Raw genomic sequence first — 14,669 nt, 5'->3', positions numbered from 1 at the left:
AAATTATATATATATATATATATGTATATATAATGTCCTTGAGCCCCTGCAAAGGCACAGACCATGCACAACTTTGTAGATGCTTTTGTAGTGAGATCTTTTTTCTGAATGAGAGTGCTGGCCCCACGCCTAACCTTCCCAGAAAGTACATAGGGCGCCTTGCCTTCCCAAATGGTTACCCATCTTGTACTGGCCAGGCTCAATGTTGCTTAGCTTCGGTGATCTGACGAGAACCGGTGTGTCAACGGGATTGTGCCGTACATATATATATATATATATATATGAACACAGAGTAGTCTTTTAAACTAATGAACGGATCATTATGAATTTTGGAATATATATTCTAGGCAACACAGTGAGTAACGTGGGGGTATTATCATTATTTAAATTTTTTTGTAAACTTTATCATTTGAAGTTGCATCCACCCTAAAATAACTTTTCAAATAAATTAGATAGAAACAATTTAATAGAGAAAAAGAATTGCTCTACGTCAAATTTTAAGTTATTTCAAGTAGCATTTTTAGAAGGATTGCATGTACTTAATAAAATCCTAAACTATTGACCTTGTCAATTATGGAATATGCATTCCAGGCAACAGGGTAAGTAATGTGAGCACATGGATCCATCGGACTATTGTTGTCATCTTCAGTGTGATTTTCACAATGTTTCGGCCAATGTAACCTCCGACCTTCTTCAGGTGTACCTTGTCAAACTCAGGAATGTTTCTGTCGAATTCGTGAAAATGACACTCAAGACGAGAACAGTTGTCGGATGAATCCAAATAATACGAATAACGAATCCTCATCTCAGAAATTCAGAAATGTCTTTTTTTTTCTTTTCTTTTTTTTTCTTTTTTTTGTAAACTTCACAATTTGAGAGTACCATCGAAACTATCCCCCCCCCCCCTTCAAGAAAGAAACTAATACCATACTTTTTGCTTTTACCTTTCCTGGGACAGGTATTGTATTAATAAAGTATAAATATGTTACTAAATTGTAAACTTGTCAATTGTCTTTGACGTTAACGTCATCATCGTTTGATTGTGTGCGATGCTGAGAAAGCCTCACTTTGTCCTCTCGAAACCGTTTCCGACGACGCCATTCTGATCGTTGTTTCTTTCCTCAGGAATCGGCCCTCAATGCTCCTTTTCAACCAGATGACGGCGATAATAAAATGGAAGGTTACCTTTTCAAAAGAACAAGTAACGCATTCAAGTCATGGGTGAGGTAAGTCACAAGACCCTGTCTTTTTTCTCTCTTTTATTTTATTTCAGCTAGTTCTTAGAGATCAGGAGAGCTTCTTGTAGTGTAATATAGCTGTCTATATAATGCATGTATATCTATTTAACGTGTCTATTGTGCATATAGCATGTACGTGTTATGGTCGTCTAGTGTTTGTTGTTTTTTATCGCTGCCCGTATTGTCACTAGGATATTTTTTTTTTGTGTTTTTTTTTTTTTTACAAGGTAGTCACCACTTATCAAGGCCCGGAAGCCACTCAGGGATAAGGGTTATTGTAAGTACAGTACGTTAGTGTGGAGATTTAATAAAATGTCTACTTAAGGAGGCGGTTCAACAGGTATTTGTTTACGTTGGACTTAAAGACATCCAGGTTGTAGTCAGGAGGGAAGCAAGCAACGGAACAGAGTTCCACAGGTGTGCAGTTCTAAGAAGCTTTGTTCATGGAATCTACGTTTTGATTTAGGCACAGATAAAGAGTGGGAAAAGATTTTGACAATGGATTCAGCTAGCCGGGTGTTTTTCGTAAAAGATTGGCGAGGGGGGGGGACCAGAGATTGGAGTTCAGACGAGCACCTGCCATGGAAAAAACGATAAAACAAAGATAGGCTTGCAACGTCTCTTCTGTGGGAGAGAAGTTGCAGGGAAGAGAAAAGGGCATCACCCACTAAGCCACAAAGTCTATTTTGTACTTCGTCAAGGCAGGATAGGCTGTTTTTAGCAGCTCCTGCCCAGATGTGGCAGCAGTATTCCATCCTTGGACGTACTTGGCTTTTATATAGATAGATGTTGAGTGTATACTTGTCGACGTGTGTTCTAACGTCTGGTATGTATGTACATATTTTTATGAATGTGTCTATAATGTATAGATGTTATGTATTCGATGTGGTCGGTTGTTTAAAATGTGCTTTCTCGTCTACATAATTGTTAACATCTCACTATTCCAACAATACATACACATTGACAATGTGTAAAACACAACACAGCTGATCTATAAAATGATATATTTTTATTTCACATGACAAATCAGCTTCTAATTAAAAGCTATTACTCATGTTTTGACATTTCTGAAAGCGCGTGGGGTTGTTGTGTGGTTGGGTCAGATATTGGCAGTGAAGAAATGTGTCAGGCTTGCTTCTCTCCGACCAATTGCCCCGCTTTCTCTTTGTGACGGTTTATATAAACATTCTTTTCCCATCGGGATGTTTGACATTTTCCATTTATCTATTGTTTCAATCTTTTGACCGATATCTTCTCACATATTTCTGGGTCAAATTATGCATTTCATTAGACAATGCTGAGAAAGTCCCATTCTCATTCATGTGTGTGCGTGTATGCGTGTGTGTGTGTGTGTGTGTGTGTGTGTGTGTGTGTGTGTGCAACTCATCATATGTTTCTTTTCCTGGGGTCGCCTGCCAATATCCAACCAAGATACAGTTGCAACATTGTTCAAGACCCAACACGTTGTAGCCTCAGTCACAAATCAGAACTTCAACTCACATTTATTTCTTCATTACCTCTGTGATGTCCCTTATGTGATCGTCTCCTCGAATGTGCTCTTTTCTTTTTATAATCTTCTTACCGTGCCAGCGGCCACCTGGTTGCACCAGGGGATCACCACACTTTTCAGTACATCCAGGTACACTTTGGTGGTGATTTTCAAGCCAACTTCAAAGATGTGAGGTGGCATGATGTGGCCCTAACTTGAAACCACACCAAAGACCATAACCGTGACTGGAAACTTCATTGAGCTGTGCCCTCAAGCGTTGAACCATCCGGATTTGCGTGCTGGCAATGGTCCTGTTGTCATAACTTTGATCGGTAGAGAGCATGAGTTGTACAGTGGCACATCTCCAATCTTGATTGTTGACATGATAGAAAGATAGATCAGACATGATAGAAAGCTCCTATCACTCTTGAGATTTGTACACGAATGGCCAACAAAAAAAAAAAACGGTTTTCATCAAACGGAAATGGAATCATGTTGTCTTTTCTAGGGTGATAATTTTATCGTTCTACCCTGTAGGCATAAGATTTACCATCATCCCATATTGATTTAAATTTTTTTTTTAAGGAGGACATAACTGGTTGGTAACGTTCAATGCTGCCAAGACTAAACTCATTTCGTTTAATGACTACAAGAAATCCTCTCAACCACTGAATGCCATGACTAATAATAAACTGCCTGAAAGTATTTCCCTCAAGATTCTAGGGTTAACATTCACAGACCAGAAAGAAAGAGGTTGTCATGACCAAGATGGACATCAAGACTGTTCCTCATATTATTGTCATTATTTCTCCCCAGGCAACACCTATCTACAACTCTCACTGGCTAGGTTTCACTTCTGCGTGCTCATGTTCAATAAAATCTTCCCTTGGTGAACAATGGTAACACTCTGCTGGTTTGTAATTACTGTGCTCCAATGATATCATCAGAAAAAAAAACTTCATCATTCAAAAATATTTTCTCCAATCTATTGTTCCCCCTCGCCAAACTTTCACAAGCTTATTTCTTTTAATGGGGCCGTAACTGGTTGGTAATGTTTAATGCTGCCAAGACTAAGCTCATTTCGTTTAATAATTACAAGAAACTTTCTCAAATACTGAATGCCATGACTAATGATAAACTGCCTGAAAGTATTTCCCTCAAGATTCTAGGGTTAACATTCACAGACCAGAAAGAAAGAGGTTGTCATGACCAAGATGGACATCAAGACTGTTCCTCAACCTCCCCATAGTCCAAACCTTGCTTCCGGTGATTTTTGGTTATTCCCTAAGCTCAAAGAAAACCTTAGAGGCTGTCGTTTTGAGACAATTGAAGAGGTGAAAGAGGCTATGACAAGGGTCATTGACACGCTCACACAAAGGGACGTCCATATGGCCATCCAGAAGTTGTTGGAACCATACTAGAGTTGCATACTTGATAACCCTTATCCTCGAGTGGCTTCCAGGCCTTGATAAGTGGTTTTGTGTAAAAAAAAAAAAAAAAATCGTTCTGGATTTCTCCTTGCCACTGGAATAAACAGTGTCAACTCAGGGGAGGAGTAGTTAGAGTGAGCAGAACCCTTTATTTACCTCACGGGGGTAGCATAGTCTTGTTCCGTCAGCCATGACTGGATAGAGGTCCAAAATAATTCGCAATTGCATTTTTTTTTTTTTTTTTATGAATACAAACATTACAAATAATCAATCCTCATCTCAAAATTGAGAAACGTACAATATGGTTGTCTTCAAGTCTAATGTAAACAAGTTCTTGATGAGCCATTCTCTTAAGTAAGCCAATTCACCAAATTTCCACTACTAATGATGGCTACAGTATTATCTCATTGACTACTGTATATTCGATAACCCTTATCCTCGAGTGGCCTCCAGGTCTTGATAAGTGGTTTTGTAAAAAACAAAAAAAAATTGTTCTGGATTTCTCCTTGCCACTGGAATAAACAGTGTCAACTCAGGGGAGGAGTAGTTAGAGATTGAGCAATTCTTGCTTCACACAGTAGATATCCATCATCTTTCAAGACTTGGAGAAGGCCATTACATTATCTCCTCGTCCCGTTCACTCCAAACAACTTTGCTTCGATGTGATGTGACCTGGAACTTGTACGACAAGGTAACTAAGCTTATTTCCTTTAATAATTACAAGAAACCTTCTCAACCACTGATTGTCACGGCTAATGATACACTGCCTGGAAGTACTTCACTCAAGCTCTTAAGCTTCTAAATTTTAGACATTTTCTAAAATCAAAGTAATGTAGGTTGTGATCAAAATTGGAATAAGGATTCTAGACACGAGGTTTACTATCATCCCATATTGATTTTAATTTTTGTAAGGCGGGGGGACATAAAAGTGGGGCAAAACCTTCTGTTCATGAAATCAGTTTTACCTATCCTGGGACGGGTCATCTTGTTGTTCATTATAAATAATACAAATGTATTTTCTCTTTTCAAATTGTTCGAAACGGCATTGTTAGGGTCAATGCGGTATCAAAGCCATATGCGATACTATTAAGGACAGTCATGCGAATGGGGTGACATTATTCTGTTGTGGAAAGAAGGGTTAGGGTGACTAGAGTGAAATAGTCTGCCGTGTGGGTTAGTGGACAACAGAGATAACTATATTTGATCCAGATGCAAGGGTGGGCGAGTAGCAAAGAAGGAAGGAAGGGAAGAGGAGGATGGGTATTATGTGTCAAGTGGGTCACATGGTAAGACCAACATTTTTGTCTGAGAGTTGACTTACCTCCCTTGTTAACGTTTTCCACTCATGTTCGAACAAAGGTTTATTAGTTACAGATTTGAAAACGTTTTTTCCCCATTTTTCGTTTGTTTCTTTTGGTGATAAAATATTTTAAACAACAAAATTTTTTTTTAGGCTACAAATGGTTAAAAAAAAATATTTTCAGTCGAGAATGAATTAAGTAAAAATGTTTGTGGTATAATTTAATTAAAATTATAAAATGAAAAGTTTTAAAGATTATTTTCTGCAAAAAATAACTTTTTTCTTTACTTATTTTTTTTTAAATATTTTTCTATTTTATTCCTTTCCTTTCCTTTTTTTTTTTGTATCTCGTTTATACGCCTTTCCAACCACTATTTTTCGATATTTTCTTTCATCCTCTTTATTAAAAGTATTTAATCCCCTATTTTATTTTTTTATTCAATTTTTAATCTAAATGTTCTGAAGTCGGTATTATTTGTATATCCTTAGTTTTGTATAATGCCGGCTTTTCTCCTCTTTGAATGAGAAGCATTTAGCTTCGAAATGACATGGCCTAAAGAGTTTTTTTTTCCCAACTGTTTTCTCATTTTTATCTTTATTAATCTAATAAAATCAGGTTCTATGAAACTTTTATTCCTCACCTTTTGAATTTGTTTATCTATCTATCTGTCTATATATATATATATATATATATATATATATAAGTAAATTTTTGGTACAGCAGAATGGAAGGAGAAATTTCAGAGGAAACATAATTTAATTTAAATACCAAAAAAAAAACAAGAAATGGGCAGGTGAAATTTAAATTTTCCCTAAGGCCTTATCGTCTGACCCTCTAAGAGGAAACGTCAGAATGATAGATTAAAAACTAAGAAAACGAATGAGGGAAGAGGGGAATTTTGGTTTCAGTTGGAAGAACAGTGGAAAAAAAAAAATAAAATAAAATAAAATTCTCACTGTTCAGGTGGTTTTAAATCAATGAATATCTCCAACTGATGTCTCAGAATCTTTTGTCTACCTAGCCTGTGTAGACAAAAGATTCTGAGACATCAGTTGGAGATATTCATTGATTTAAAACCACCTGAACAGTGAGAATTTTTTTTTTTTTTTTTTTTTTTCCACTGTTCTTCCAACTGAAACCAAAATTCCCCTCTTCCCTCATTCGTTTTCTTAGTTTTTAATCTATCATTCTGACGTTTCCTCTTAGAGGGTCAGACGATAAGGCCTTAGGGAAAATTTTAATTTCACCTGCCCATTTCTTGTTTTTTTTTTTTGGTATTTAAATTAAATTATATATATATATATATATATATATATATATGTATATGTACACATTTTTTCTTACTCAAATCCCCTCCTACATCTTTAAAGTTTTTCTCATAATTTTACCCCCCCCCTTTCTGGCTTTTCTCCTCTTCGAATGAGAAGCATTTAGCTTTGAAATGACATGGCCTAAAGAGGTTTTTTTTCCCCCTACTATCTTATTTTTATCTTTACTGATCTAATGAAATCAGGTTCTATGAAACCTTTATTCCTTGCCTTTTGAATTTGTGTGTGTGTGTGTGTGTGTGTATATATATATATATATATATATATATATAATTTAAAGGAGATTAGAATAATAGTCTAAAGAGCTAAGTGTATTTTAATGTAATAGTGAAATTACTAGTTTAATTAAAATACAGGAAATGCTCGTTGTAATTTAGATATATAATAAGCTCGATAGTTAAATGTCCTAGAGCTAATTCAATATTAAGTAATGTGATTTATAATTTAAAAGTTTTAAAATTTTTAAAATTTAAAAATCAAAATTTAATTAAATTAAAAATATATATATATAAAAATTTTTCTTACTCAAATCCCCTCCTACACCTTTAAAGTTTTTCTCATTTTTCTCATACTTTTACCCCCCCCCTTCATATTATCCCCCACTCCCCCAAAAAAACTTTTCGATTTCTAATCTCAAATGTATTTAAAAATCGGTGTTGTCTATTCTTTTGTAGAATGCTAATTTGTCTCTCCTCTTCTGAGTAAAAGCATTTAGCTTCGAAACGCCATGGTTTCGCACCCCGTTTTTTTCTTTTCCTTACTTCAACCTTATGTATACGCTAATGCAAAAAAGTTCTTATTCAATCTTTAATGCTCCTTTCCCACCACTATTTTTGCTGCTTTTTTTTTTTTCATCCTCTATATCAAAAGTATTTAATCGCCTATTTTTTTAAAATTTTTAATTTTTAATCTAAGTGTACTCCTGTTTGTTTTATTTGAATATCCTTGTTTTTGTATAATATCGGCTTTTTTTCCTTTTCTGACGAGAAGCACTTAGCTTCGAAACGCCATGGCCTAAAGAGGATTTTTCCTCCTCCTTTCTCACTTTTGTCATTTATTCATCTCAGAGCCCAGATGAGCCTATGCCATGAAACTAACAATAGAGCAGACATTGCTTCATTAATATCTAATGACTATTAATGAAATTTAGTGTCAAGTTGATATATTTGAATTTTAGGTACTAGTGCAGAGAGTGAACCGGATGTAAATAATAACGTTATTATTTAAAAAGCCATTCTTAACATGGGGAGGGGAGGGTGTTTTGTACCTATTCTATACTTTAACCTTACAATTGAATAAAAAAAAACATAAACTTTAATTAAACTTGGAAATACGATTTAAAAAATAGTGCGGATCACTCTCTGCACTAGCACCGAATTTTGTAACGAGACGTGTGCGTATTATGTCCCGAATATTTAAATACTAAATCTTTCTTGGAGTTTATATATCCATTGCTCTTTCTGCTTCTTGTAAAATCGGTTTTCTAAACACTTTCTTACACTTGAGGCTATTCTCTATCTGTACAAGATCAACTGCTTTTTTAAGCCCTTAGCAGCTATTTCTACATATCATCCTAAATGCTACACAATTATGCAGAATGTAGAAACTATGCATAAATAGAATTTAATGTGTAATAATGAAATAAAACAAATCATCTAATAAAAAAAAACATAAAAATTTAATAAATTAATAAAGTTTGTCAAATATGAAAATTTGTTAACCTTTATGAAGTCGCTCGCATAGCCATGACTGAAAAGTTAATTTTGATAATATTTAAATAGAAAATAGTAAGAAACGAATTAAACTTGATAAATGTATATTTGCGCATGCATACAAATAACATGTTTTGTCGACTTTTACAGATTTGTATATATGGGATATATTCAGTAGATTAATTTATTTTTATTTCGGACTATTATTATTTTTTTTTATTAGTTGTTGTTTTCACAACGTTTCGGACAACTATTCCTCTGGCCTTTGTCAGGCCGTAACCGCGACGGATAGGAACTTCGAATCTCCTAACTACATTCTTAGCAATCACTGCCATCCGTAGTTGTTGTCGTCTCACCACGTTTTGGCCAACTAAGCCTCTGGCCGGCTTTGGGTAGGATTGAAGCCGCTATCTTCAGACAATTCTCACCTGGAACCGTAGAGATTCAACGTCTCTATCAACTAAATTTCCTCTGAGATGGGTATATATGCTGATGACACCACACTCTATAACAGGCACGACAGGAAAACAAATGAACACATATCTAAAGAAATGGCAGAAACACTAGAGGATGACCTCCAATCGGTAATGGAATTGGGACAAAAATGGATGGTCACGTTCAATGCCGCCAAGACTAAACTAGTTTCATTCAATAATTACAAGAAACCTTCTCTACCACCAATAGCAATGGCCAACGACGCTTTATCTGAAAGTACATCTTTCAAACTCCTTGGCCTAACATTCACAGGAAACATGAGTTGGAACAATTACATTGAGGGCATTGCCACGGCTGCTGCAAGGAAGGTAAGCTCTCTCTACCATGCTAGAAAACTACTAACACCCGAAAGTATCCTGTACCTCTATAAGGCCACCATTCGCCCATGTATGGAGTATTGGTGTTACATTTGGGCTGGTGCATCTGCTACTAGTCTCTTGCTCCTTGACAAGGTTCAAAAGAGAGTCGCAAACCTGATAGGTCCTGAACTGGCATCTAAGCTTCAGCCTTTGTCCCATCGACGAAATGTTGCATCCCTCTGCCTGTTCTACAAGTATTTTAATGGTGAATGTTTTGACGAACTGCAAGCACTTGTGTCCCCACGACGTGAGCACCCTCAACAAACCCGACAGGCTGCTAAATCCCACCCTCACACTGTAGAGATCCCTAGATGTAAAAGATCTTTCTACTCCAGTAGTTTCTTCCCAAGAACCGCTAGACTTTGGAATTCCATTCCAGGTCCCTGCTTCCCCAACTGTACTGACGTGCAGAAGTTCAAGTTCAACGTGAACCGACACCTTGCTGCCCAAATCCCTACATAGTACCACAGTAGTTGTTGTTCGTGATAGTAGCCCCTACACCAAAGTGTCAATTTGCCTTGTTTGGGGTGAAAATGTAATTTTAGAAAAAAAAAATTTTTAAACTGTGCCACGGGCCCCGAACAACTAATAAAAAAGATGAGAATAATAGTCCGAAATAAAAAAAAAATTAATATATACAATACTCGTCTCAAAAATGAATTCCAATTAAAAAATAATATATATTCAGTAGAGTTTACTTTAGCGACCTTTATGTTATCAGTTAGTTGTCTTAACCACTAAGCTACATAAATATTCTTTAAATAATGGTGAAGCAGGAACCTGGAAGGGCATTCCAAAGTTTCGCGTTCTGGGGAAGAAACCATTTAGAGTAGAAGGCTTTCTTACACCTAGGGATCTCTACTGCATAGGGGTGGGACTTAGCTGCTTGTCAGGTTTGTCGGGGGGGGGGATTTATTTACATCAAGGGGGTACAAGTGCTTGTAGTTCGTCGGAGCATTCACCATTAAAATACTTGTGAAACATGCAAAGGGCTGCAATATTTTGTCGATGGGACAGGGGCTGGAGTTTAGATGACAGTTCAGGGCCTATCAGGTTGGTGACTCTCTTTTGAACCCTCTTCAGGAGCGAGAGAGTAGTAGCAGATGCACTAGCCCAAATATGACAACAGTGCTCCATACATGGGCGAATGGTAGCCTTGTAAAGGTACAGGATACTTTCAGGTGTTGTTACATGAGAAGGGGACAGACCCCAGAAATTAAAAGAGCAAACTAGATAAGTTTGAAAATGATATTTGGAAAACGTTGCAATCAAACTCAGTAAGAAAAGTTAAAAAAGTTAACACATATTGAAACCGTATGAATGCAGAACGATTGTCATTGTTCTTGGAAATGACGAAATGTTATTCATGTGAGAGTTAGATATGAACAATGTAGTTTAGAAATAATGGTTATCAAATAGGTTAGAAATAATGGTTATCAAATAGGTTAGAAATAATGGTTAGCAAATAGGTTAGAAATAATGGTTATCAAATAGGTTAGAAATGATGGTTATCAAATAGGTTAGAAATGATGGTTAGCAAATAGGTTAGAAATAATGGTTATCAAATAGGTTAGAAATAATGGTTATCAAATAGGTTAGAAATAATGGTTATCAAATAGGTTAGAAATGATGGTTATCAAATAGGTTAGAAATAATGGTTATCAAATAGGTTAGAAATAATGGTTAGCAAATAGTTTAGAAATAATGGTTATCAAATAGGTTAGAAATAATGGTTATCAAATAGGTTAGAAATGATGGTTATCAAATAGGTTAGAAATGAAGCAATGTAATTGAGGAGCTTCTTTGTTTGCCTCTCTTCTAACTAACTTTGAACGCTGTCTCAATATATTGGGAATCTCCTTTCTTGATAACATCGAAGCGTGTCTCATCATGTGAAATTCATTCACGTGGTTTTTACGGATGTATGTCCAAACACGTTTTTTGGCAAACAGAGAAGTTCCTCAATTACATTGCTTCATTTCTAACCTATTTGCTAACCATTATTTCTAACCTATTTGATAACCATTATTTCTAAACTATTTGATAACCATTATTTCTAACCTATTTGATAACCATTATTTCTAACCTATTTGATAACCATTATTTCTAACGTATTTGATAACCATTATTTCTAACCTATTTGATAGCCATTATTTCTAACCTATTTGATAGCCATTATTTCTAACCTATTTGATAGCCATTATTTCTAACCTATTTGATAACCATTATTTCTAAACTATTTGCTAACCATTATTTCTAACCTATTTGCTAACCATTATTTCTAACGTATTTGATAACCATTATTTCTAACCTATTTGATAACCATTATTTCTAACCTATTTGATAACCATTATTTCTAACCTATTTGATAACCATTATTTCTAACCTATTTGATAACCATTATTTCTAAACTACATTGTTCATATCTAACTCTGACATAAATAATATTTAGTTATTTGCAAAAACAATGACAATCGTCCTACATTCCTAGGATTTCAATGTGTATTTTTTTTTTTATATAGATACGAACAATACAGTTGAGAAATAATGATTATCAAATAGGTTATAAATGAAACAATTCATTCAGGAATTTCTTTTCACGCCATAAAAAAAGAGGGAATTCCGATATATTGAGATGGGTTCGCGTCAGTTAGAAGAGGAGATAGAATCGGAGAGCGACTTAAGGAGAGACACGGGCAGAGTCAACGAGAGTTGAGTCGAGTTAGCTGAAACCCTCTTGAAGCAAAGAGGGGAAGGTATGACAATGTAATCATTAAAGCTTGCATCCCTGACCATCATCATCATCACCAGCTGGTATTTGTTTTGTTTTTTTATTTAATACAGAAATCACCACTTATCAAGGCTCGGAGGCCACTCGAGGATAAGGGTTAACAGGTTTACATTAGTTAACGTGATTATAGCGTAGTAAACATAAGTAGTGGGAATTTTGTAAATTGGATTACTTAGGGGGAGAGTTCACCAAGAACTTGTTTACATTGGACTTGAAGACAATCAAATTGTCTTCTTCATCAGTCATTATAATTGAAAGGTAAATGTTTTTGTCTATCATCTGTAAATGAACTAACCCTAACCCTAACCCTAACTCCCTTCCAAGTAATTAGTGCTTCACTTGTTCCGACTGGCAAGTGAGCTTACCTTTCTGAATTTTTGAGATGAGGTTTGGTTCTTCGTATTATTTGGATTCTTTGGACTACTGTTCTCATCTTGAGTGTGATTTTCACAATGTTTCGGTCGATGTAACCTCCGACCTTCTTCAGGTGTATCTGGGATGTTTCTGTCGAACTCGAGAATCTGGACGGAATCTTTACCGGAACCCTTTATTTACTCTACAGCTATGCTCTTGTCCTGTCATTCATGACTGGATAGACCACTCACTTGGAGGTTAAAGTACTTGGAAAAATCAATTGTAAAAAGTGATATTCTCCTTAGTGTGGGCGACCAAAATATACATTTGCGGATTACGTAGGCCCTTTATGCAGTCATGGCTGATGGAACAAGAACATGCTACCCCCGCAAGGTAAATAAAGGGTTCCTTCGAAATTTCGTTTGAATTCATGAGTTTGACAAACATTCCCGTGTTTGACAAGATAGACCTGGAGAAGGTTGTAGGTTACATCAGCCGAAACGTTGTGTAAATAGCATTCAAGATGAGAACAGTAGTGGGATGAATCGAAACAATATGAATAACCAATTTATTCATCGAACTTGATACGTTATTGGATGATGTAAGTGCAAAAATATTTTTAAGAGTTAAACTTCCCTAGCCATTTTACCATATCAAGCCTCCTTCGTATAACTAGACATGGTGAGTGATTCAAGCTGAGATTTGAAACTTGATTGCTGAGTGGCTTCCGGGCCTTGATAAGTGGTGACCACTGTGTAAAAAAAAAAACAAAAAAAAAACTTTTTTTTTTAAGTCTCCCTAGGCCATCTCTGCACCCTAACATTAGCAGAAAATTACTTTTGTTTTTTTTTTACAAATAATTTCAGAGAATTCGGAAGAAATTTAATCTTGCTCCTATCTGATAGGCCCTGAACTGGCATCTAAGCTTCAGCCTCTGTCCCATCGACGAAATGTTGCATCCTTCTGCCTGTTCTACAAATATTTTAATGGTGAATGCTCTGGCGAACTGCAGACACTTGTACCCCCACGACGTAGACACCCTCAACAAACCCGACAGGCAGCTTAATCCCACCCCCACAATGTAGAGATCCCTAGATGTAAAAGATCTTTCTACTCCAGTAGTTTCTTCCCCAGAACCGCTAGACTCTGGAATGGAATTCCAGGTCCCTGCTTCCCCAACTGTACTGACATGCAGAAGTTCAAATGTAACGTGAACCGACATCTTGCTGCTCAAATCCCTACATTGTACCCCAGTAGTTGTTGCCCCTGATAGTAGCCCCCTACACCAAAGTGGCAATTTGCCTTGTTTGGGATGAAAATGTAATTAAAAAAAAAAAAATGACTAGGGATCGAATTCAATAAAGTTAAATAAAAATAATACTAAAAAATAATTAAATAAAAATAATTAACTAAAAAATAATTAAATAAAAATAATTAAATAAAAAATAATTAAATAAAAATAATTAAATAAAAAATAATTAAATAAAAATAATTAAATAAAAAATAATTAAATAAAAAATACAGTTAAATAAAAATAATACTAAAAAATAATTAAATAAAAATAATTAATTAAAAGATAATTAAATAAAAATGATTAAATAAAAATAATTAAATAAAAAATAATTAACTAAAAAATAATTAAATAAAAATAATTAAATAAAAAATAATTAAATAAAAATAATTAAATAAAAAATACAGTTAAATAAAAATAATTAACTAAAAAATAATTAAATAAAAATAATTAAATAAAAAATACAGTTAAATAAAAATAATACTAAAAAATAATTAAATAAAAATAATTAAATAAAAAATAATTAAATAAAAATAATTAAATAAAATTAATTAAATAAAAAATAATTAACTAAAAAATAATTAAATAAAAATAATTAAATAAAAAATAATTAACTAAAAAATACAGTTAAATAAAATAATTAACTAAAAAATAATTAAATAAAAATAATTAAATAAAAAATACAGTTAAATAAAAATAATACTAAAAAATAATTAAATAAAAATAATTAAATAAAAAATAATTAAATAAAAATAATTAAATAAAAAATACAGTTAAATAAAAATAATTAACTAAAAAATAATTAAATAAAAATAATTAAATAAAAAATACAGTTAAATAAAAATAATACTAAAAAATAATTAAATAAAAATAATTAAATA

General features: G+C 34.2%; 1 protein-coding gene across 38 annotated transcripts in view; it reads left to right on the top strand.

Annotated features, from left to right (window-relative positions):
• Positions 1-14,669, top strand: part of LOC145271199 (arf-GAP with coiled-coil, ANK repeat and PH domain-containing protein 2-like) — a 636,480-nt gene that overhangs the window by 430,772 nt on the left and 191,039 nt on the right. For all 38 annotated transcript variants that reach the window (XM_080126741.1, XM_080126736.1, XM_080126765.1 and 35 more), the window contains one exon: positions 1,126-1,226. In XM_080126741.1, coding sequence (XP_079982867.1) covers positions 1,126-1,226 — 101 coding nt within the window. The remainder of the gene's footprint in view (positions 1-1,125; positions 1,227-14,669) is intronic.

This window comes from Euprymna scolopes, chromosome 46 (assembly GCF_053919585.1).
Source record: "Euprymna scolopes isolate OS-2025 chromosome 46, ASM5391958v1, whole genome shotgun sequence".
Lineage (NCBI taxonomy): Eukaryota > Metazoa > Mollusca > Cephalopoda > Sepiida > Sepiolidae > Euprymna > Euprymna scolopes.
The sequence above is the reverse complement of the archived record's forward strand: the minus strand, read 5'-3'. Positions and strand labels throughout refer to the sequence as shown.